At 37.0% G+C, this 24,416-nt stretch overlaps 1 protein-coding gene across 12 annotated transcripts in view; it reads left to right on the plus strand.

Annotated features, from left to right (window-relative positions):
* Positions 1–24,011, plus strand: part of NEDD4L (NEDD4 like E3 ubiquitin protein ligase) — a 221,180-nt gene extending 197,169 nt beyond the window's left edge. For all 12 annotated transcript variants that reach the window (XM_072416533.1, XM_072416534.1, XM_072416535.1 and 9 more), the window contains 11 exons: positions 952–1,181; positions 1,692–1,813; positions 3,334–3,404; positions 4,601–4,696; positions 7,510–7,583; positions 9,120–9,180; positions 10,857–10,916; positions 12,139–12,246; positions 13,206–13,302; positions 14,985–15,057; positions 16,463–24,011. In XM_072416533.1, the coding sequence (XP_072272634.1) occupies positions 952–1,181; positions 1,692–1,813; positions 3,334–3,404; positions 4,601–4,696; positions 7,510–7,583; positions 9,120–9,180; positions 10,857–10,916; positions 12,139–12,246; positions 13,206–13,302; positions 14,985–15,057; positions 16,463–16,565 (1,095 nt within the window). In that variant the 3' untranslated portion in view covers positions 16,566–24,011. The remainder of the gene's footprint in view (positions 1–951; positions 1,182–1,691; positions 1,814–3,333; positions 3,405–4,600; positions 4,697–7,509; positions 7,584–9,119; positions 9,181–10,856; positions 10,917–12,138; positions 12,247–13,205; positions 13,303–14,984; positions 15,058–16,462) is intronic.
* The last annotated feature ends 405 nt before the right edge of the window (positions 24,012–24,416 follow it).

Raw genomic sequence — 24,416 nt, forward strand, 5'->3', positions numbered from 1 at the left:
GTTGTTGGTCATTGTAGTGAAGGATCTTATACTGTACCATGGATTGGCAGACCAGTGTGTAGGGATCCTTTATTTAAGGAATTGTCCCACAATCAGTGCTAAAAGCAGAATCTTTCAGAGGCGCCCATATTTAAGGATTGTAATGGGTGCGGCTACCCCAATTAAGTGGGATGGTCAGCCAGGAAGTTTGAGATTAGATACCTGTGGAGGTGAATTAGGATACGGATTAGTTTTCTGCAAAGAAGAATGACTAGAAAGAGTGTGACCAAGACTGGGTCTGAGATACTTACCCCTCCAGATCATGATTTCAGCTAACGAACCATGGCAATCTGCACCCCGAACTTTCCCCCTTATATGCTTTGCTATTCAATAAACCCTTAGATTAAACCCTTCAATAAACCCACCAGAATATAGAACTCTGCAGAATTCATCTACTGACTTACCCACTTTGATCATTAGAATAAAGTGCAAAAAAATTAAGATATTGGTTTTCAAGCTGTGCTTGCAGTTCAGTAATAGTATTCTAGAAGGACCCCTGCCACTATGTAAAGCACACCCTGTCTGATGTCTGCTAGTTTGGGTTTGATTCCTCACAGCATGTAATTGCAGATAATCAAAGCAAACTGCTAGGTATACCGGCACAGAACTGTACATTGGTTCATGTGCCATGTGTAAGTATGGTAGACCACAGTTCTAATATGTGAAATAGACCCAATTATTTTTGGTTCACTTTAAACGTACATATAAGAGATTTCTTCTTCAGTTAAAGACAGTGGGTTTACTTATTTGAACATTGTTAAAATGGATTTTTAGATAACATGGTAAAAAGTAGTAAATAAAAACATGTAAACACCAAGGTAATTACATAGGCTCATCTCTTTATAAACCTGAAATAAAAGGCCCTCTAATTACATGGTCATCATCCTAACAAAAGTTTCATTCCCTCCCCAGGCTGACATACCAAACAGATTTGAAATGAAGCTTCACAGAAACAACATCTTTGAGGAATCATACAGAAGAATAATGTCGGTAAAGAGGCCGGATGTGCTGAAGGCACGGCTTTGGATAGAGTTTGAATCTGAGAAAGGCTTGGATTATGGTGGAGTGGCCAGAGAGTGGTTCTTCCTTTTATCCAAAGAGATGTTTAATCCATATTATGGACTGTTTGAGTATTCCGCCACGTGAGTTTCTTTTGTGCCTCACCTCGTAACTGCACCTTATCTATGTTGGGACTTTTTATTATTTATAATGTATGTGGCAGTTTATCATTCCAGATTGATTCTGGTTTGTCTATTTAAGACTGATTTCAACTTTAATCATTGACTTGACCTAAGACTATAGAGTTAGGTGTATATAAATATGAGCATTGCTTTCTATAATAAGCTACCTAAATAATTTTCTGTGTACTACTGATTGAAGTTTAAACTGACCCCACTGATTGACCAGCATGGCTTGTATTATTGGAGTCATATGCTTGTACATAGTTTAGCTGGTTTGGAGACATAGTACATTTGATATTGTTCAAAAGATAAAATGTAAGAAGTAATACAAGTGGCCACTGCCTACTTATATACATGATCAATGAAAGGGGTTTGGTTGTAGTGAGATATCAAGAATAACATTCTGAATTATTATGTTTCTCTAAATCTTTAGTCTACATGTAGCTCATCACCCTTTAATCTTTGCCACAGGGACAATTACACCCTCCAAATAAATCCCAACTCTGGTCTTTGCAATGAAGATCACCTCTCGTATTTCACATTCATCGGGCGAATTGCTGGCCTTGCAGTATTCCATGGGAAATTATTAGATGGTGAGTGCTATTCTTTTCCTCCAAATGGCTAACTATAACCAGACAAGTGAATGTGTGACAAGCAGGGCTCCAGGGGACAGAGGCTGGGGTTAAAAGTATCTAGCTGAATATATATATATATATATATATATATATATATATATATATATATATAGTCTTCCCTGGTGAGTTATTACTGCTAACCAAATGTTCATTTAGCTTTACATTGAATGGAATTTTCTGAGTTTTCATGGTTTTAAAATGTATATATTGCAAATTACAAGTTTTTACAAGAGCTGGATTTCTTGAATTGATACAGAAATATCTGTTTACTTGACCATAAATGCTGTGTCTATATCACTTCATGCCGGCTAAAAAGACAGCAAAAACAATCCTATATTTCTCTGGTAAACAACTAATGTTACCATGTTGGAGATGAACAGAGACATACATGTTGTCATGCTTGTGTGACATTTATGGTGTCCTTCATAGATAGAGGAAAACGAATCCAATTCCCAATATATTACATTAAGGTTGTGGGGTTTTGATATGCTTTAACGCTGTAGCTTGAAGTGAACCATCCGGGTATTAAATATGGGCTAAACTGATCGTACTGATGAATAAGAGCCACACCGTGATGCCTGCAATTACCAGTGTTTATGCTCATAGCAGACCCCATGAAGCCTTAGGCTGGGTACACAGGTGCAATAATTGTTCATGCATCGTGCAGTCTTTTGTCGTTGAAAAGGATCGTGAAAGATCTAACGACAAAAGACTGTACAATGCATGAACGAGCCCTGTACGTACATTGCTGTTCTGCTCTTTAAAGAGGGCGGGAAACAAAGGCAAAGAGTGCTGTACACACACCAGATTCTTTTCTGATATCAGCCCTGATGCGATTATCTGACATGTGTACCTAGTCTTAGGATCTGGGTACAAATACTGCAAGATTCTTGCCTGCTTTCTGTAACTAAATAAGCCAATTTTTACATACACTAAATTAGCTGCAGAATGGAAATGATGGCAAATTTGCAGAATTTCTTCCAAACACACATTTTTTAATCTCAAATAGATCAATATCTCTGTACCAACTACTTTATATAAATGGGAATAGCCCTGAGCTCTGCTTCCAGTTCATTATGTTCACAGCAGATTATAGCAGCAGTCATTGCCGGTCAGAGTGCAGTTTATTATACAATATAAGAGGTAGCGAAGCAGTGCTGCGCGTTCAGTGCCTGGCGGCACTGCTGGGAAATGTTATGTGGATGGACAGCAGGAGCACAAAGCTAATCAGTACTTTGTTGATCTTATTACTGTAATGGAAGCTGTGGTGCATTATATGAAGAAAGTGCCATGTGTCCTTTTACTTGTATCTATCAGATTTCGTGTCGCTTTCTATTTCTGCTTGAAATTGGGCTCAGGAGTTTTTCCTTTGGAGTCACATTTACTGTCAGCTCCCAGGAAAAAAAACTCATAAATGTGCCACATTCACCATCAGTTGGATCGTTTCATAAAAAACTATGTTTAATGCTTTCTTGCAGGCTTTTTTATTCGACCTTTTTACAAAATGATGCTGGGGAAGCAGATAACACTAAAGGATATGGAGTCTGTGGTAAGTTTTGAAATTTCCTCAAACCTTGCTTATTGGGAAATAAACTCAACACCGCCAAGTTTATTGTTTAGCTTAGGGGTACTTTACCTTTTTACAATTACAGACCCCCCCCCCCCTAATGAATTGCCCAGTATTGGCCCCTTTGGCCAAATTATCAGCAGTCCTATTTATTAGGTACCACTTTAACTTCAGTGAATGCTACCAGCTTGGTTTAAAGTGGAATTAAAGTTAAAAATAAAATACAAGCAGGCTTTAGTAGAGAGGGGGCCAGGTTTTGTCTATTCTGCAGTAAAATAAACATACCTTCCTCTTCACAATTCTGTAATACACCCCTCCTAACACCTTTGCTAGCATCAACATCTTCACCCTCAACTCTTCTGGGTTTGGTATCTTTGGCCATCTTGGTTGGCCAGGCTGGAATGTGGTACATCCTGCACATGTGTACAGTAGATTATGTATTCCTGGCAGCCAGCTCAGTGTACATTATAGAAAATATTGTGCACAGGCAGGTAAGTTTGGTTTATTGCAGAAGAGACACAGGCTGTCCATACTGAAATAAAGAACCTGCCTGCTTTTTTCATTTTTAAGATTAGTTCCCCTTTCATTTGTGTAATCTGACACATCAAGTGTACTTCTTCACTTTGATTTAGGGTTAAATAATTCAGGGAATCTTGTTTCAGTTTTTTTTTGTTCTTTTCAGAGTCAGCCACATACCATAATATTTTGTTTCTGTGCCCCCAAGAGGTATGGATGCCACACATAGGCCTCCTCTCTCTCAAATGTATCTGCTGTGCAGTCCAAAGCCAACCTCTTGTGGGATTAATGGGACTTCTCCTTATTGATCTCACTTTCTGGAGTCATCTTGCATCTAGCTGGAATAAATGCTGCTGTGGCAATCATTCTACCTGCTGGTCAAGGCTCATTAAACCCATAGATAGTATAAACAGGAGTTTGACATTTTTTCTGAATCCAATTGAATATATACTTCTTTTCCCTGAACCCCACTGTATTCCTAAAGATCATTACTACTGTGTAATCTGGGGGTGAATATATCTGAAATTTGTCTAGCTGACCATCACTGGTCATCTGGTGAGCACCAGCTATATATCAGCCTCCATGTACCTAAACATCACATGTAAAACTGTTTAATTATGTGACAAGTCTCAGACCTAATGCAATTTCTTTTTTCTCTCTAGGATAGTGAATACTATAATTCTTTAAAATGGATCTTAGAAAATGATCCAACTGAGCTGGATCTCAGGTTCTGTATAGATGAAGAGAATTTTGGCCAGGTATGTACACACATTATATGCATTTAGAAATATATTTGTTGATTTTATTCTGTGCAGACTAGCTCAGTGGTCACCAACCTTTTCAGACCTATGGACCACTAAATGCATGGACTCTAGACCGCGCATGCGTGGGGAGCCGTGTGCCACCCAAAGGGGAGGGAACTTCCCCCAGAGTGATGTCATAATGCCAGAACCCCGCCCACTGGAATGTGTCTGTGGGAATTTATACCCATTCAGCCATAAAAGCATAATGTTTACAGTTTCCTTCCTGAACTCAGGTATTTGGAGGGGGTTCCATACACTTGCGCTTGTAGTAGGTGTGAAGTTCAGGTGTCCACACACCCTTTCTATAAAAGTAAATCTGTGGGAAACATTGAACTGGTTATAAAAATCTATAACCCATTTCTTAGTGAACATTAAGGACGCCCCCATCGTTATGCCACAATTTTAAGTGCCAACTATCAGCATGCCAGGGCACTGCCATGTGGGAGGTAAGGGTCTTGCCTAGGGCAATAGTAATAATAATATTTAGAAAGTGCATTGCCACTTCAAGGGTCTCTATGTTGTATAGGAACCATAGATTTTAAAATTAATATCCTTTATACACACTGGGCTTTTTAAGGTATGCAGAAAGTAATCAATGGAAGAGCGGTTCAATCACATATCTAGGAATCCAACTATCCCCCAAAGTGAAGAATTTATATAATCTAAACTATACCCTTTTAATTCACCGAATTGCATCAGATCTTCGTAACTGGGACAAATCAGCTTTTTCATTGTTCGGAAGGGCAGCAATTTTGAAAATGAACATAACCCCTCTCATTCTAAATTTACTGCAGACTATTACCATTAACTTGCCGGTTTCATTTTTTAAAACGTTACTGTCATCTTTTCAATCCTTTTTATGGGGCAGAAAGACTCCTAGAGTGGCCTTCCACCTACTGGCAGCACTCAACTCAAACAACATGGAGGCATTGGGCTCCCTGACATTCAAAAATATTACTGGGCCTGTCACCTTTCTAGAATAATAGATTGGAAAGTACACAAACTATCTAAGGATTGGGTTAATGTTGAACAGTGCTTTTCACTTACCATAGATAGAGTACAAGCAACTGACTCCTAGTCTCAAAGAACATCCTTTTATTGGGACCTCACTACAAGTTTTTGAGCAGGCTTGTCGTAGTCATAAAATATCCTCAATACCAGGACCACTGTCCCCCATTTGGCACAATCCAGCTTTCCCTCCAGGCCAGTCTTCAGGGTTTCTCAAACAATGGCAAGCTAATAGACACCATAACAGCAGCACATTTCTTTGTTAAAGACAAATTCAGAAAGCGACAGGCCCTAAGCTCTGAAACAGAAAATACTCCATTTCCATGGTGTGCATACTTTCAATTGCGACACTTTCTCACTGCCCCTACTTCCCACCCACACTTGTGTAGACGTCCCACTCCATTCGAGAAATATTATTTATAATCTACCCCAATTAGATACGTAATTTCAACAATCCACAAGGAACTGGCCGACCCTCCAGGGGCAGGTCAGTCTCTCCTTCAGACTAAATGGGAAAAAGATTTAGGGATTTAACTGTCAGAACAGGAATAGGAGAATATTGACTTACTAACGGTTAAAGGTTGTAAACATTCAATTTCAAACTACGCACAAAACGGTACAGAGTACCCCCAACAATCAACAAACTTTACCCAGAATTGCACAGTAAGTGCTGGCGCTGTGGTGCCGAGGAAGGTACATTTTTACATATATGGTGACACTGTTCTAGTTTTCAAAAATTCTGGAAAGATGTCCAGGACCTTATCCCGGTCATCACGGGCGAAACACACCAATTGACTCCTGCACAGATTCTTCTGCACAATAGTGACTCTCAGCCACACAAATTCAAAAAGACATTACTATTCCACCTCCTGAATGCAGCCAAGTTATTGATATCACTACGATGGTAATCGAACCAAATACCTACAATTAAAGAATGGTTTGCTGATAAATAAGATGAATTGGAGCAATGGAGGAACTTATCCATTCATTCATGACATTCATTCATTCATTCATGATGGCATGACACATTTTTACTCTACATAGGCGTGCTGTCTACATTTCCCTAGCACGAATGTATTCCAAACTTACCTCTCCGACACTCCAACTGCATAAACTTACAACTACTTATGTTCTGGTTCTCTACTCAAAGTCCCTTACCCCCTTTCCTATTCTTCCTCCCTTCCCAATCCCCCCATCATCAACAAACAGTACCCTGATTTTAAATGTTTTTTTGTTTATCAATGTTTCTCTGCAGTCTAAAATATATCTTGAAAAGAACAATATATTGTATCTGTTATGTAACTTCAAAGATTTTGTCATTTTTCAAATGTTATACTTTTAATGTATACCTAATTGTTTATTTAAATTTTTCAAAAAAGCTTCTTTTGGAAAAGAAAGTTAACATTAGGGGAAATATCTGGATAGAAGATGGTTATTCTAGAAAAAGCTGGTCCTGTTATTTTATCTTTTCTTAGCTATTCCGGTTTGTTATTTTTGGCTGGAGCTGTGTTTTAAATAATTTAGGGAGAAATTGTTGAAACACAAAAGTTGAAACCTCATGACATTATACCTGATAAGTGAGCAGAACTCTTTGTTAGGTTTTCTGTGTTTCACATAATCTAAAATAATGAATCATTTATACACTCTTGCTAATATGTGCAAAAATCTGATGTATTTCCTACTCAGTCATCTCTGCCTCCCCCTCAAGAGGACATTGTATATTCAGTACATGAATGGATTTCCTTTTTTTTATATTTCAGACTTACCAAGTTGACTTGAAGCCAAATGGTTCAGAAATGGTTGTAACAAATGAAAATAAGAGGGAGTATATTGAGTATGTGATACTTTTTTATTATTATACAATGTTGATAGCACATTAATGTTTTATTGACCATACATTCATAGAGCCGGATCCTTTAAAGAAGTTAATTCCTTTTATTACTTTTGATGTTTACAATATTCTGCATGCACTTCATGGCTGCAGAATCTGGGTACTGTCGATCCTTGCATATGCCCGTGCACATCATCAAGACTACGGGTCCTAGGATCCTGCCAGTTACAATGCAGCAATGCTGGACAATGATCCTGACAATCAGTGCAGAGGGGCTAAGATAGCAGCTGAGGCTGAACATGCAGCACCCTGTGGGTTGGCACATCACATGGAGGGAGTAGATGTTTATACCTAAAGATGGCAATGCTTTCTTTCTTGTTGACCATGTAAAGGCATCATTGTCACCCTCTTACAGAAATTGCCCAGGGCTAACTTTTTTAAATCAATTAGTTATATAAATGGAAGCCTGCATAAGAAAAAAAAAATGTGCGCATAAAACATGGAAATATTAGTTGGAAGCCACCTAGTTCAATTCTAGTTAGCAAAATGATCAGAAATGATTTGCACTTCACAACTAGGAGGCAGAGCCCCTAAAGTGTATCTATAACTAAACAACTTTTTTAATTTTTTGGGAGGCGGAGTAAACCCACGTCAGGTTTTACTGCTATCTTGGGTTCCATTAGAAAGATTCTTCTCACTTGCTGGTCTGGCGTTATAACACCAAACCAAAAATGCGGGAAATTCAGAGATTTAATAAATTTTTTCTCCTGTTTCAACCCTTTTACCAGACAGGAAGTGAAAGAAGCTCTCTAAGCGAGTGCCAAAGCAGTAAAATTTGACAGTTATGTACTCCTTTACAGCTCTACCTGATGTTTTGGATATAGATATATCTAAAAAAGCCTATATATATATATATATATATATATATATTGATACAACATTGAAATATTGGTTGATAATAAGGCTGATCCATTTAAGAAACAGGTATAATAGTTACAGGTCACACACAGGTTTACACTGTCTATATTCTTTGTGAAAAGATGAAAATGTCTCAATATATTGCTAATAATGTAATCTACTGTTACTATATCTTGCCCAGTTAAAAGAGATCTTCCCAAGCTTGATAAGAGATACAATAATATAACTGCAGCAGCACCACTTTGCAGAATTATGTATTGTGCTGTTATGTTTCATTGCCATCGTCACATTGTACACCTTATTTTCTGCTCCACACAAAAACGTCATAGCTGTGCAACTGACAATCTAATGAATCAGCCAGAATATAAAAATGGATTATTCTTTTTGAACTGTTATGACTAATCACCAGGACATCCTGAAAAATCAAAGGTAGAATTCATAGATAATATATATGGGGCTAGGTATTAAGTTATACATGCACCCTAAGGGGGGTGGAGGTCAGTGCATGTCAATACTAAAAGTGCCTGGACCTCATTATATATTAGAATAAGATTCTGTGAATTTTCTTCAGCTGTGCATATCTGTAATTTCTTTTTCTTTTTTTTTTTCTTTTTTTTTTAGTCTCGTCATTCAGTGGAGATTTGTTAACAGGGTACAGAAACAGATGAATGCATTTTTAGAGGTACGTTTTGTTTATTTTTTCCTTTTTCAGTGTGTGCTGTTTTTATGGGGATTTGTATTTTGTGTATCTGTAGTCAGAGTACAACACTGACAGCTGTTAACCCCAACCAATGTATCCAAGCGACATTTTGCATGGCAAATGCTGCGCGATCCTTTTGTGCCTGGACATCATTGATGTCTAGTAAACTTGACCCTACTTCTAAGGGATCCATTACCACAAACAAGATTTATTATATGTATCCCCTTCCTTATATGTTAACAGTATAAAAAATAGTCAGATCGCATTATCACCACTCCTAGACGTCTCAGGTTCAGAACGTAGCATCATCCCTTTGCCCACAAGATTCCTGGGAATGATGAGTATCCCAAAATGGTCAAAAAGATGGTGCAGTACAGTGCAGGTTCATCCTATTAGATTTCGACTGTTCAAACTTCTCTTAGATTGGGCCTAAAGCATAATGATGTCATGATGACATTGAAGGAAGCACGGAAAGGTCTAACTTTTTTCTCTCTGCACTTCCATCCAGTGTTTCTGGAAAAGGTGGGACACCTCAAATAAGCAGACCTTACCACAAAGGTGCAAAGTCTGCTTCAAATTATTTTTATTTTGTTTTTCACCCAACCCCTTGAGTACTTTGTGTCACTGACTTTAAACAAGAATGCAGATAAGGAATACTGATTCACTTTGATAACATTGACCGGCATGTTTGTTCTGAACCAATGACTCAGTTCTGAGCCAGGGAGCTTTTTTAGAAAGGTCAGCAGTGGTAGACTTTTTTTTAATAAATTAATTTGTATGAGCACTGCCAGAGCTGTGACATTTCCTTCAAAATGTTAGAAAACCTCAGATGTGCAATTTGGTCCTCACATTTGAGGAAAACTGGAGAACAACATGTGGGCAGCCATTGTTGACCTTTCTACTAGATTGTAAGCTCTTCGGGGCAGGGTCCTCTCCTCCTGTATCACTGTCTGTATTAGTCTGTCATTTGCAATCCCTATTTAATGTACAGCGCTGCGTAATATGTTGGCGCTATATAAATCCTGTTTATTAATAATATTAATAATAATAAATTCCTCCTAAAAATGTCAGTGGCTTGGCAGACATGTTACCCCCTGAACTATTCAGTCACAATTTTGCAGTTTTATCTCTAACTGTCCTGATATACCTGTTTAGAGTTAGTAGGCCTGATTTATTAAAGCTCTTTAAGACTGGAGAGGAACATGGTTCCTCCATGTTAAAAAGCATTTGCAAACCATTGCAATATTAGCTTCCTTGCATTGGGCCTGATTTATTAAAGCTCTCCAAGGCTGGAGGGGATAATCTTTAATCTTTGAAGCTGAGTGATCCAGCAAACCTGGAATAGATCTGGTCCAGGATTGAAAACATTTGCTAATAAATAGCAAATGACTTTTAAGAAATTCATTCCAAGTTCGCTGGATCGCCCAGGTTCACTAATAAAAGTGTATCCTCTCCAGCCTTGGAGAGCTTCAATAATTCAGGCCCAGTAATTAGGCTCAGCATTATAGCCACACATCTACAATGTTCAAAATGTGATCATCAGTGGTATTCTCCATCACTCAGAGAGACTGTTTGATTGCCATAAGCAATAATGCCATTTGTTTTTTTGACAATATCTACTATTAACATATGATTGTGTTGTTTTTTTTTTTTTTTAGGGATTTACTGAACTCATTCCTATTGATTTGATAAAGATTTTTGATGAAAATGAACTTGAGGTATGTATATACATTACATTAAATATAGTGTATAGTGTCTACCACTATATTAAAAAAAAAAAACATTTAATTTAGCTCTAGATATATGATTTAAGATGACTTATTATGTAAGGAATTTAGGGAATACACATTTTTGCATGATCCATGTGTGTCTGCAAAGGGTTCTGTCTGTAGCACCACCTACTGGCAAAAAACAGCAATACAGCCAGGAATGATAATTGCTTATTTAAGCAATATTATTTCTGTGGTCAATCTTGGAGCAGCGGTCGTCAACCTTTCGGACCTCACGGACCACTAAATTCATAATTTTTAATCTCAGGCATGATGCCGGAATCTGCCCACTCTCCCATCCCAGGCTCAGACCTTATTGCTAAACATCATGGGGGGAATGTAGTGCAGGAGTTTGACTACGGGGGACATGATCAGCAGGACCAGGACAAAAGGTAGTTTTTCTGCTGACTACCAAAATTTTCTCCGGTTGGCGACCGCTGACTTAGAGGATATTATTTTTTCTTGGATATACATATCCAGGGAGGTAATGGCAGGGACAGCACACAATAATTACACATTCCTACCACAACAATATTTGCAAGGTGGTCTCTTCATAAAGTAGTAAAATTTTCTAGCAATTTTAAGAGCACCTTTGTAGTAAATTAAAAATAATATATATTTTTTTTTAATTTAACAGTGCATTTAAAATACTTGACTTTGTTGTCCATCGTTGGGTATACAATAAATGCATCTTTATTTGTCTTCTTTACTATGTGTCACCAGTCCTGTTTTTCCTACCTGACTAATAGAGTTACCAGAAAAGGATTTTCAAGTTTCAGAATGCAGATATCAACTATTGTTGATAAAAGTTTAGCTTTAATTAATTTTAAAAAGTTACTTATTTTAAACATACCAGTTAATGTATTTGAGTCAAACTCCATACATTTTGTTTTCTTATAATATATTTATATATTAAATATATATATTATATATATATATATATATTATATATAAAAAACATTACTCTAATCGCACTTAACCAGCATTGCCAGATTGTCCTGGTCAAACAAGAATAGTTATTATAAACTAGTATTTAGGTAAACAAGCTAAAACATTCCAGTGTTAGGAGCAGATAAGGTAGGATGTGATTGTTTTAGAGATCTCTTGCTGAAACTCCTGGTATGCTATGTTAACAAGTGACTGTAAAGAATCGTCTATGTTGATTTTCTAGTTACTAATGTGTGGTCTGGGAGATGTGGATGTGAATGACTGGAGACAACACACACTGTACAAAAATGGATATTGTGCAAACCACCCAGCAATCCAGTGGTACTGGAAGGTAAGAATACCTCAATATCTGTTATCAGAATGACACATTTATTTAAAAGCAATCACAGAATGACTGCCAGCTCACAGTTGTACCTCATTCCCTGCCCATATTATCCATCAGAAAACTCTCCAGCTGATATTTTTCAGGATAATCAGGTTTACTTTATTTTTCTTTAGCCAGAAGAAAATGGGAAAAAGATAAAAACTAAGTACCATGAAGGAAATCCTGCTACTCAATGTTATTGGTGTGTCAGGAGTGCTTTAAAGAATTGCTAAAGAGAATTACCAACATTCCTTCAGATATTTGTAATCATTAAGATGAGTTGTAAACGTTTCAAGTCTTATCATTTTCTTCTTTCACATTCACATTGGAGATACTGTATTCCCAAAGTAATGTACTGTGTGAGAGAAGTAAATATACATCTTCCTGAATCCTATTAGGTTTATACCAGGCAAGAAATATATTATGATTCCTCATTCCTGTTCTTTAATCTACGTATGAAATGAGCATGTATAGCATAGAACTGTCTCATAAACCATAGAATCATCTTCTAGGAGAGGTTGCATTCTCTGAAGATAATATATATTACAAGAAAGTTATTATTATGTAACATAATCCAACAATATCTTATACAATGTTTTATCAGAACGCACATCCACAGGGTAAAAGATATGTTATAGTGTATGGGTATAAATTCGATATATACAGCACCTCTACGAATACTTAAATGAGTATTTAAATGAACAACATTCTCAGCTTTTTGTCTAATACACTGTGCAACAATACCATTAAAGAGTTTCAGGTAACAATGGTGTTAATGTTGGTCTATAGAGATAACTGTAGACAGTTAAAATCCATATGTTTTATATTTAATGAACAGGTTAGTTTGTTCCCATTGTTGTATACCGTATTCAAACAACAGAAGTTGTCATTCCTGTCTGTCTAATGCTGGGCTATACCTTTAATAGGCTGTGCTGTTGATGGACGCTGAGAAACGGATCCGATTGCTGCAGTTTGTAACCGGGACTTCTCGTGTGCCTATGAATGGATTTGCTGAACTCTACGGTAAGTAAAATGTCTTGTGTATTTCAGGTGAAAGTAAAACTATTGCTATTTTTATTATCACATGACAAACCTATATTTTGAAAAACACATTGGGAAAGACTGGTATTTTCATGATTTTTTTCCATGACACATGAATAAAGCAGCGCTGTACCCACAGAGACATTCTGTTTTATGATGAGATGAGGATGAGTGAGCGGTTCCCCACTGTGTGCCCCTACATAGAAAATGAAAGTAGTAATCCCTGTTCACTCCTCGCCAGGACAGATCAATAAATGATGTTGGGGGACTACTGTACACACTCTAGATTTTCACCCACAATCCTTCATCCTGAGTGAAAGTTACCTAGTGTCTGTAAGTAGCATTAGCCAGCCATTTTTGGTCTATGTGGGTAAAAGTGGAATCCTAGGTAAATACTGGGCAGCACGGTGTCTCAGATGCTAGCACATTGGCCTTTGCAGTTTTCCCTAGGTCCCAGTTTTGAATCTTGGTCAGGACACTATCTGCATGGAGTTTGTAGGTTCTCCTAGCATTTGTGTGGGTTTCCTCCAGGTACCTCCTTTGTCTCCCACATTCCAAAAACATGAAGTTAGATTAACTCTACGCTCTACGCCGGGTTTTGTTGTGTTTTACTTGCAGAGAATTACCCTCTTGCCTAGCAAGAAGTGAGTAGAGATCCCACAGAACAAATACCTGTTGTACTCTGACTATGATAAATATTATCAGTTTCGTAAGACTGTATCATCTGTTATAAGGCAGGAAAGCTATTCCCCTGTAGAGGGGGGTGGTGGCGATGAAAAGTTTTTGTTAATTTGATGAATCATGCAGGTCAGGACTCGGTAAGCCTTGAGAATGAGATTATTATTCCGTCTAGTGTCTAGTAGATGTAGAGGTTGTAGAGTTTAATAACACGAATGTATAGAAATCTCACAGGGAGACAGAAGTGATATTTATGCTGCTTTGCAGCTGGTGTCCACCAGGCATAGGATAGATATTCCACTATGTGAGATGAAAGAAAAGACAATTTTGCAAACAAAACAATATTATGTCATCCTAATTAGTTTTTTTTAAAACTCTTAAAAGAAAACCAATCTACATCTGTGCTTTATTAATTTATCATGCAGGGAAAAAAGTAAAAGGTTCACAATAGCTTGGGTTTACAATGCTTCTAATCTGAATGCTGAAATGTAAATGACATCACTGTAATCCCAGACCTAATGACCCACCTCAAAGGAGTGTGACCATGACGTCCTTTCAGAAGTAGGGAGAGTGAGGCTGGCTATCATTCAGTATAAGAGAAAACCAACCCTTCATTCTCTTTATGAGCAGCATCAATTACATTTTTTTTAACTGTGTTAAACTGATTTTTTTTTTTTAAATTACTGTCCATGAAATTTATTACTATAGAATATTTATTCCTATATTGCAATTTATATGCTTAGCAACTCTTGTCAAACATCCCAATGGAAGTTGCCCATAAACACATTCTAAACACTCCTAAAGCATTTCACAGCATTTTTTAGCAAAGCGTTTGGACTAGCGTTTCACTGAGGAAACATCATACTGTTAAAAGCAAAAAGAACCAGCATCCTGAGGACTCTCAAAGTTTGTTTGAACTTTCTCTAATTATTATGCTGTGTTGTTTAAATGACATGAGTGTTCATATTGTTTTCTCAATATTCTAGGTTCTAACGGTCCTCAACTGTTTACAATAGAGCAGTGGGGAAGCCCAGACAAATTACCCAGAGCTCATACATGGTAAGTCATACAACCGCTATGAATTTTCTATGTAGATTTAGTGAACTCTAGCTCTTCCTGTGATGTTCGGCAGCAGCACCCCAACAGCCAATCTTTAAAATGAGTTGTTGGGCTTATCGTACTCCTTTAGATTGGTTAAGATCAGATCTGCCAACAAAGCTTCCCCTGCTGTGTAGCAAATCATTGTGGCCTTCTGATTGAAAAGTTCAGATAAAAAATAAGGACAAAAATGGCTTCAGTGTAATACCACATACAGTCTGCAGATGTTGCTGTTTAGAAGGGGAATCTAACAACCAAAGCACCAAGGAACTAATACCCCTTCTTTTGCCAGTTTTTTACATTTCTTTTTTTACTTTAAATATATAAACAGATATAAAAAACTCATTTTTTAGTCTATGCCAAAAACGTTTTCTTTGTCTCAGGACAAAACTAGCTTCTTTTTTTACCGATTAGTAATATTACAGCTAGAATTTTTTATAGAAATATGTTAAAACGTAAGTATACCTTTGTAATTTGTAACCAAAAACTAATAGAAAAAACAAAATTATTAGAAAAAATGAACAGTACAACAGGGATTTTGGTAGTTTAGAACCAAGTAGTGTTACTGTCCGCATGTCTGGAACATTTTTGTAGTTTATCTCGTTTTAGTTTTAGTAGGGAAGAAAAAAAACATTTTTTTTTCTGCTGTCTTCATTTTCACTGACATAGAAAGTAATGAGAAGTCCAAAATCTCAGAATTGTTGGCACAAACTCCCACAGACAGATGGGTGGGGAACCTGTAAGTGGGAGGAGCACTTTTTCCAGTGACAAATTTCTAAGGGATTGTTCACATGAATGCATTGTGTTAACGTGTGGCAACACTCAGCACAGACATAGGTGCTCCTGGTTGTCTTTGATTGTTATTGGAATCTTAAGCTGCAACACAATGCTTAAAAAAAACATTGGCATTAATATGGCGTTGCCCCCCTTACCATTTCTTTGCAGCTATATCAGTTTTTTTCAATATGGGAAGGGCTTCTGAAAGAGTGAGCCTGTGGGAATTCATGGTTTCCTTTTGTTAGGTCAGGTACTGTTGTTGGATGAGAAGACTCACAATTGGTTTTTTACAATCGGTGTTCCTTCATCCTACATGTGTTGGGTAGGGTTAAGATAAGGGTTATGTGAAGTTGGCACATGTTCCTGTACACCAAACTCCTCAGCTGTGCACTTTAGTCATAAGTCATACAGGACCTGAGAAGGGCCTTCCCCAAACTGTTCAAAGAAGTAAAATTGTGCAAATGTCTTGGTATGCTATTACAGCTATCCTATGGAAACACCTGAACTGAAAAACCACATAATTTTTTTGCAAGGGATTCTTCTATCTCTTATAACATTTCTTCTTCTTTTCTCAACTTTTCTCCTTCAGCTTTAACCGTCTAGATTTACCTCCTTACGACTCCTTTGAAGAGTTACGGGAGAAACTTCTCATGGCGGTAGAGAACGCTCAGGGATTCGAAGGCGTTGATTAAGAAGCATCCTTTTCTTCTCCATTAAAACGCATCTTACTTTTTGAAAATTTGAATGAAATGGACACTACCAGTGATGACCGAAAGATGCTTAACAAAATTAAAAACACACTATCAAGAAAAAAAAATCAACATCCAATATGACAAAGGACTATGGTGACTCTCTTTGGGCTGTTGATGTTGTGTCAGTTTACGTAGCAAAATCGGATAATTTCTCATGATTGCTACAAAATTTACTTATGGGGGCAGAAAAAAAGTTGCTGGTAAAATGGTACAATTTTTAAAAAATCGGAAGTGGTGTAAACTGTGCCAATCAGGAACCTTTTCTTTTCGGGTGTTCGATCAACAGCTCCTCACGCTGGGTCTGCAGAGCACTTTCCTCGGTTTGGACCTCTGGCGCAAAAGACTGCAAATGAAACTTTTGAGGATCCAAACAGCGATTGTACGCCCATCATTGTATGCTTAAATTACATTTCAGGAGGACTTTATGTATGTGGTGCCAGCCCTTAATTCATTCTTTTACCCATTTTCTAATGACAGTGAATGGAACCAATCACATGGAAGGTATAGTATTAAAAAAAATGACGTTTACTTTTTAAATGATTTCGACCTACTTTCAGATTTTAACTTCGTTATAATTAATGCCGTCGACTCTCAATAGTTGACATTAGCTACTTCTGTTTTAAATCCAAAGATATTAAGATATTAATGCAGTGCCAAAACATTATCTTTGCATACAAGATGATTAGATAACAGAAGCCCATTGTTATTATAGAAAAATGGCCCATTTTTTGTAAAGACAAACTACGGTATGTTGCCACCCTTTCTCAGTGTTGTAACTGAGCTGGTTTAATTCATGTAATTCAGGGGAAGCATCCATTGCCCGGCCGTGCCACAGTGTAGCCATCAGCTTGCAAGACAGTGTGAGACTGAACACAAATCACAGAAGTGCTCATGTGTGAAAGTGCTTTGACATACCCATTTCTTGTTTCCCACATCAACCAATCAGCTTCCAACTGTCATTTTGTTATTGGAGAACTGAATAGGAAACAATGATTCTGGTTGGGTGCTGTGAAATGTTCTTATTGCACACTTTTCCTGTACAAGCCCCATAGTGTGGTTCTATTACGGAAGAGATATTTGCTAAAGTGGTGTATATTTATTTTTATTTTTGTAAATTAAATTCTTATTATTACCACTTTCTAATCTGCATCCAGATTTATATATCTCATACACAATGAGGTATATATCAACGCAGTCATGATGGTGCGATACCTCCTCAGTTGCCTGTAAACAGATATGGGACTTGCCCAGTTGAGAAGTGTTTCTAAAACTTGTGTTCAGGATTGATGTAACTTTAAATGAACCTGTATTGTAACAATTGCTATATAATGAAGCAAATCTTGTTGTAGTGTGCCAACAAATTAATCCACCCCTAGCTGATAACATTTCCATGCAGATATTGTGTTACAATGATTATTGTTCTTCTGATATCAATGTACGGAGTTTTGTTGGTTATTCCTGGCAGTTACAGTTGTAAGTCTCTTTGATTCCTTGGAGCTATATAAAGAGAGTACAGACAGCAAATTCCAGATTATTTCCCCTAGAGGACAGGCTATCATTAAGTAAAAGTTCAGTTGCTTCTGTAATAGTTGTTAAAAGGGGTAATGCCTTAATTCACAGCTTAATACATATTTGTGGGATATCTGCCTGACCTGTCATTCTGTTCAGATGGTCATGTGAGTCACAATTCTCTACCACATTTTCTTCATCTTGGGCTTTTACACTGGACAGTGGATAAACATCATCACATTACTCATGAACAGACTAATGAAGTGATAACCTGAACCAGTCATCTTTCTGAAAGTGTGGTGTGGCAGACGTCTAATTGTCTGAACAGAATTACAAATATGTTAGCAATTACAACTATTCACTTGCAGAATTTGTATTCAACTGCTTTTCTGCTGCTCCAACTTAAAGGTTTGGTTCACCCGAAACTGGCCAGTAACAACAAGTACCTCTTTTAATCTTCACACCTTCATATGTCCACCTTGTAAAACCTCTGAGGCTGAAAAATTCAGATTTTTAGATTTCCATGGCCCTACGCCTTACACCATTCCCCAAACTAATGGGAGCGTCTCACACATCCATATCGACAGTAGTAAATGTTAGTTTTTCATTCTACGTTTTTGTTTTTACATTAAAAACTGCCAATTTCTTCACTTCCTTCTATGACATTGGTGCAGGAAGTGATAGGAATCTCACCAGGGAGGACACTTTTTTTGTAACCTCTGTACATTTTGTTTTGCTGCCCGTAGGCCCTGTATTTACTTTGTGGTTTGCCACTGATACAGCAAGTAGTATGTCCCCCCTCCCAACTGAGACACAAACAGCAATTAAAACCTGAAAGGAAAGCTTTCTAATAGAACCTTGAATGAAAATCAAACTGAATATTTTACCCCTTCCACTCTGTCCAAAACGAGACTGCGTTCCCATTACATTTAGAAAGTGTCATTTTCTTTAGACCATTGAACTATGAAAAAGATGGGCAGGATATTCACCAAAGTAACTTCTAGTGGCTGAAAAATAAAAGTAAAGTCTTTATAATTTTAAATCCACCTTAAAAAGCCATCCTATTATATTCACGAATAGAAATTGTAATGTTTCAGTTTGTTCCTCATGTTTGTGTTTGGTTAGGATAGCATTTTAGGATCCCAGCACAGCACATTACAGTGTATGCATTTTTTAGAATACCACACACTGAATTGCCATGTTTGTGGCGCATCAAACCATGACTTTATGGAGCTGGCTCTGTATATAGGGGCACAGTCATGCTGGAAGAGAAAAGGGCCTTCCCCAAACTGTTTAATATCATATGGCAAAATTATCTAAATTATCTTTATATACTGTAGCATTATCGGTACCCTTCACTGTAAAGACCTGAACTCAATGGTTTGAAGGAGGTTTCCACAAACATATAGCTGTTTACTACTCTTTCTTTGTGATCACAATCGGCACAGACATTTTTTTTTCTGTCTGTTTACTTCCAAAAATGTCATTATCACTGCATGTTTATCAGCAGTAACAACTAATATATTTATTAACTCCAGCCCCCAAGTTTCTATTTTACTTTTTTTAGATTTTCACCTTTATTTTATGTTGTTTTTTAATGATACAAACTTTGGATGCATTCCTAGAACCAAAAATGTGTCCCAGCAACAGGAAACAATGCTGCACCAATTTACTGCCAAGTAATGGTTAGTAACAATGTAATTCTTAATTCCTTTTTTTTTTAAATTCAACATTAAATGTATGTCAGTCTTCTTTACAGCAACCAGGTGGAATGTTAGTCTTTTTACCTTATGAAAAGAAGACCCGCTATATTATAAGCCAGCTTGAAAGTGACCCTTGCCTTACTGATCAGAGAAGGCTGCAAAGAAAGCTGTTCTGCTATGCTCTACCTGGAGAACCCCCCCCCCCCCCCCCAATAAAAAGACCTAAACCATAGAAAATGAGATTGTTAAAACATTGTTGATCCCGATATGTCTGAATGTAGAGACTTTTGTTCTTACTAAATAAGATCGCTAAAAGATGAACTCAAGCCACATTTTCATAGTTTTGAATAGAGTGGGGAAGGTTTAGAATATGTTTAGGTACTCTTTGTAGCATGTCGCCTTATCTCAATGATTTACATTATTTTGCACCCGGAATCATTATATTATTTCAGCCTGAAAGTTTTCTAGACAAAAAAAAAGCAAGCCAACACTCTTGTATCTCACTATGCTAATTCACTGATATGATTGTCGGTATTCCCTTGCTGCAGAGATAAGGCATCAAATCCATTCTTCATATTTTGCATAAAAGCTAATAGTGCTGAGATGCACTTTATGCCTTTCTACTGACAATTTTTAAACTTCGATTTTGTAAAAACCATACACCAAAAATCAAATATCATATAAATGTATTTAAAATAAAACGTTTTACTACAAAGCCCTGTTTTGGCAATCTGACTTGTTTAGGGTTCCACTTCCTTTAGGTACTAGAGTTGAGGAATATTCTCATTCTCCCTAGCGTAATATAATTGTGTAGGGCTTAAAGGAAGCCTTTTCAGAGAGGGAAGAACATGTAGGCTGCTATTTGTTCCCTATTGTGGTTTTCTGTAACATTCTGACCAACTTACTTTGATACTTGGAGTCACTAACCCATGACAGTCATGGTGATAGAAACTTCTAACAATGGCACCTTCTGTGTTTTACGAAAGGTGTACCTACCTCTTCTATATTACAGTGGCAGTTTTTCCTGGTCTGTAGGTTTTTACAAGGTGTCAAGTTTCCTTGTTATTAGTTTTCTGTCTAATTTACTCTTTATCCATGTGGCACCATCCTTTCCAAGTCTTTGGTCCCTGTCTACAGTCCTCCTTTAAAGTTTTCCACCGTTTTCCAATCTGCACCAGTGGTCTGTATCAAGAAATATATTTATGTAGAAGGTCACTTAAGTACCACCTCCGATCCTCTGCACTGTTTAGTGTTTTCTAGGTAGTATAGAGGGTTAAACTGTGAAAGACAATGGCTCCCTTATCATTAGAGGAAGCTTATGCTTACAGGGATATGAAGGGCACTATGGTTGACTTTATCCTGAAGAATGGAATTACCAATGGCTTTATTATTTGTAGTCACTGATAGGGCTTAAAGTGTATGCAAATCCTGCCAATGAACTTCTCTTATCTTCACCACTTTTGTCTATTTTTGATTATATCACAAATTTAGTGCTGTTCTGTGTACACTTCCCATGTTATCTCAAGGATTCTGTATAGTTCTTTTAATGGACTACAAATCATTATTCACTATGTTGTAGAGATGTGAACAGTTAGGGATTCAGTAGTTAAACAGACAACTAAGCAGGACTGACACTGTTCCATATGATTTCAAACACAGGGTAATGTGGATGTATTAAAAAGATGTACCACATATGTTTTTATTTGTTTTTTCCCTGACATTCACAATAAATCAGGACACCAAAAATACATGCTTTTTGCCGATGACTAAAAATTAGTAACATGACAGCCAGGCAATTACCATTTTAGGAAGGTCAACCTATATATTTTACACACATATTTCCTAAATACCACTTATCTAATCTTTATAACACATTTCCTTTGCTTTTTGGACCTCTAGTAGGCTGTAAAGGATCAAAAAGTGTGAAATTTTACCACAGTGTATTAAAATAATTGAATATTTTTGTATGAAATATGTGGAATTCCCATTTTTTTGCACCAAAGCCCTGTGGCTTTTATTTAGTCTCTTAGCTTTCATTATAAATGATGTAGATATATTGACAACGTTTTTCTTTTTTGTTTTCGGGTGCCACACTGTGTACAAAGTATGTACTGAAAATCAAAAGGGTTTAAAATGTAAAATATTGCATAACAACACTGGATACATCTTGTGTTAAATATACAGCTTTACAGGACAGGAAATCTGTACAATTTATATATACTTTTTAAAATATCAGACTAGTATTTAACAATCGTTTTTCTCTCTCTGTCCTCATTTGCTCTGTATTTTTGTATTCTTTTTATATTAGGAATCTTGTAAAAATAACAAAATGTATTAATATAGTATCCATCAGGTAGGGCGGGGTGTTTTTTTATGGTTGGTCATCAAACCTACAGCTTTCTATGTAAGTGACCATCAGTCCTGACCTCCTATTATTCCTATATCTCAATAATGGGAATTTAAAGGGATAGGGCCTATTTAGTGGGTGTGTCTTCTAAAATAAAAAAAGGATATCATGATGCCCCAGGGTGGGCTTCTGAGCACCCAAAATGTTCCTAGCTTTGCGCTTTTAACAAGCTAGAAGGTATGAATTTCAAAATGAATCAAATGGTAGTTTTTTTTACTATATGGCCAAAAATGTTGTGGACCCCTGACTATCACACATATATGATATTACTGGACCTCCCATTCCCAAACCATGGACATCATTATGAAGATGGCTCATAAGTTGCATTTATATTTGGGAATTTGTTCCTATTTACCCAAATGAGCATCTATAAGTACAGCTATTGGATGAATTGACCTGGTTTGCTAAAAGTGTTGCAATTTATCCCAAATGTGTTCAGTGGGGTTAATTTTAAGCCCTTTTCAGGCCATTGAATTTCTTCAATTCAAACAATATCTATATGAAGCCAACTTTGTCAGGAGCGCAGCCATATGGTATAACAGTAAGGCCCTTTTCAGACTTTGGACTTCTCCCATCTCTTGAACTACTATGCTGTTAACTGAAGAGCTTGGCACTGTTTTGTCATGACGTTGTGATGTGGTTCACCCTCCAGAAGAGGAACCAGAAGCAACTTTTTGCTTTCAGTAACTGCACTGTAATCCACTCCCAACTGAGCGGTTGACAGCTTGGTTGAGCCTGTGATAGAGTGCTGGGGTTAGCCGAAAGTCTGAAATGGCCCTAAAACACCTTTCCCAAACTGTTGTCACAAGGCTGTAAGCCCCAAAACATCCAAAAAGTATTTTCATGCTTTGTCTTTTTACAGTCCCTTTATTGCAAACACATGTACACAGTATTTGTGAGGGGTGTCCACATACTTCTGACCATATAGTGCAAGTCCCTGGTAGATATTTTATTTCTTTTTGCTGTTGTCATAAATCCATTAATGGTGCAGAAAATATAAAAAGAGAAGATTTATTATATGAAGGAGTTACAAGTAACACAGAAAAAGTATCTAGAAAATGTGTAAAAATTGAAATGTCAACATTTAAGCGAGTACAAAGCCTCGTATTCTGTATTTGCAGCCATTTTTGGTCAGGACGGTTGCTAGTGTTCTTCTCTGAAATGGCTGGACATGGAGGATCAGTCAGCATGTATTAGGAAATGTCATCCCCTATTACAGTACCCGTGTCTTTTTTTCTGTTCTGTAATTCTCCTGAAAATGTTCTATATCTATCTATGAATGCTATCAAAGCGTCTTTAATGTAAACCAGCTTGTTACCTGTTTAATGGCCCTTTAAGATGGAATGTATATTGCCAAATGTAATTTTTAGCCTCCGGAAGCTTCAATTGTTAGCGTATTCCTTCCAAATGTATTGGATTTCAGACATTCCAAATACAAGACGATGCCTTTAATGGAACCGCGACGTTTCTCCTATTCTATACTGTTTCATAACTATTTATTACAAGGAAAACAATCTTATAGCGAAGATGAATTGTGTGTCTGAGAGACACTCATTACCTTACGATTGTATAGCCTATGAAATGTATTGCTTATGTACAATGCTTGTTTAACAGTCATAATAGCTTTATAAATGGATATAAATAACTGAGAATGAGGACTTTGGATGCTTTCCGCATTGGAAAGAGACTTATGTGACAAAACAATGAAGGTGTTGTAATGAAATCATGCCTATTGCTGAATATTTAATAAAATAATTCTGAAACACGTCCCTGGGTTATATTCTTAAGTCTCAGACTCAGGTGCATGCGGCTATGTGAAGTACATTATATAATAATAATAATGGTTTATCCCTGAATCCATCTCTCCTGGAGGTAAGTGTAGCCATGGTAACATTCAGCGTGACGAGGAAGAAATTCTAGTCTGGTGTTACGACTGGGGAAATTATGGCTTTAAAGAGAAACTGCAGGCAGCGATATTGGTATCTAAAATGATATCCTTTGATGCAAAAAAAAAAAAAAAAACATATGTTCATTAAAAAAAGGCATTTTAACTTTATGGTTATAGATGTTTTTTTCGAAATATTAGAGGAAGGCTTACAGGGGTTACACAAGGCTACTGTAGCTACATGAAGGTGTTCCAGTAACACAATTACACTCTGTGGTGTTCCCAGG

This window comes from Pyxicephalus adspersus, chromosome 6 (genome assembly GCF_032062135.1).
Source record: "Pyxicephalus adspersus chromosome 6, UCB_Pads_2.0, whole genome shotgun sequence".
NCBI lineage: Eukaryota > Metazoa > Chordata > Amphibia > Anura > Pyxicephalidae > Pyxicephalus > Pyxicephalus adspersus.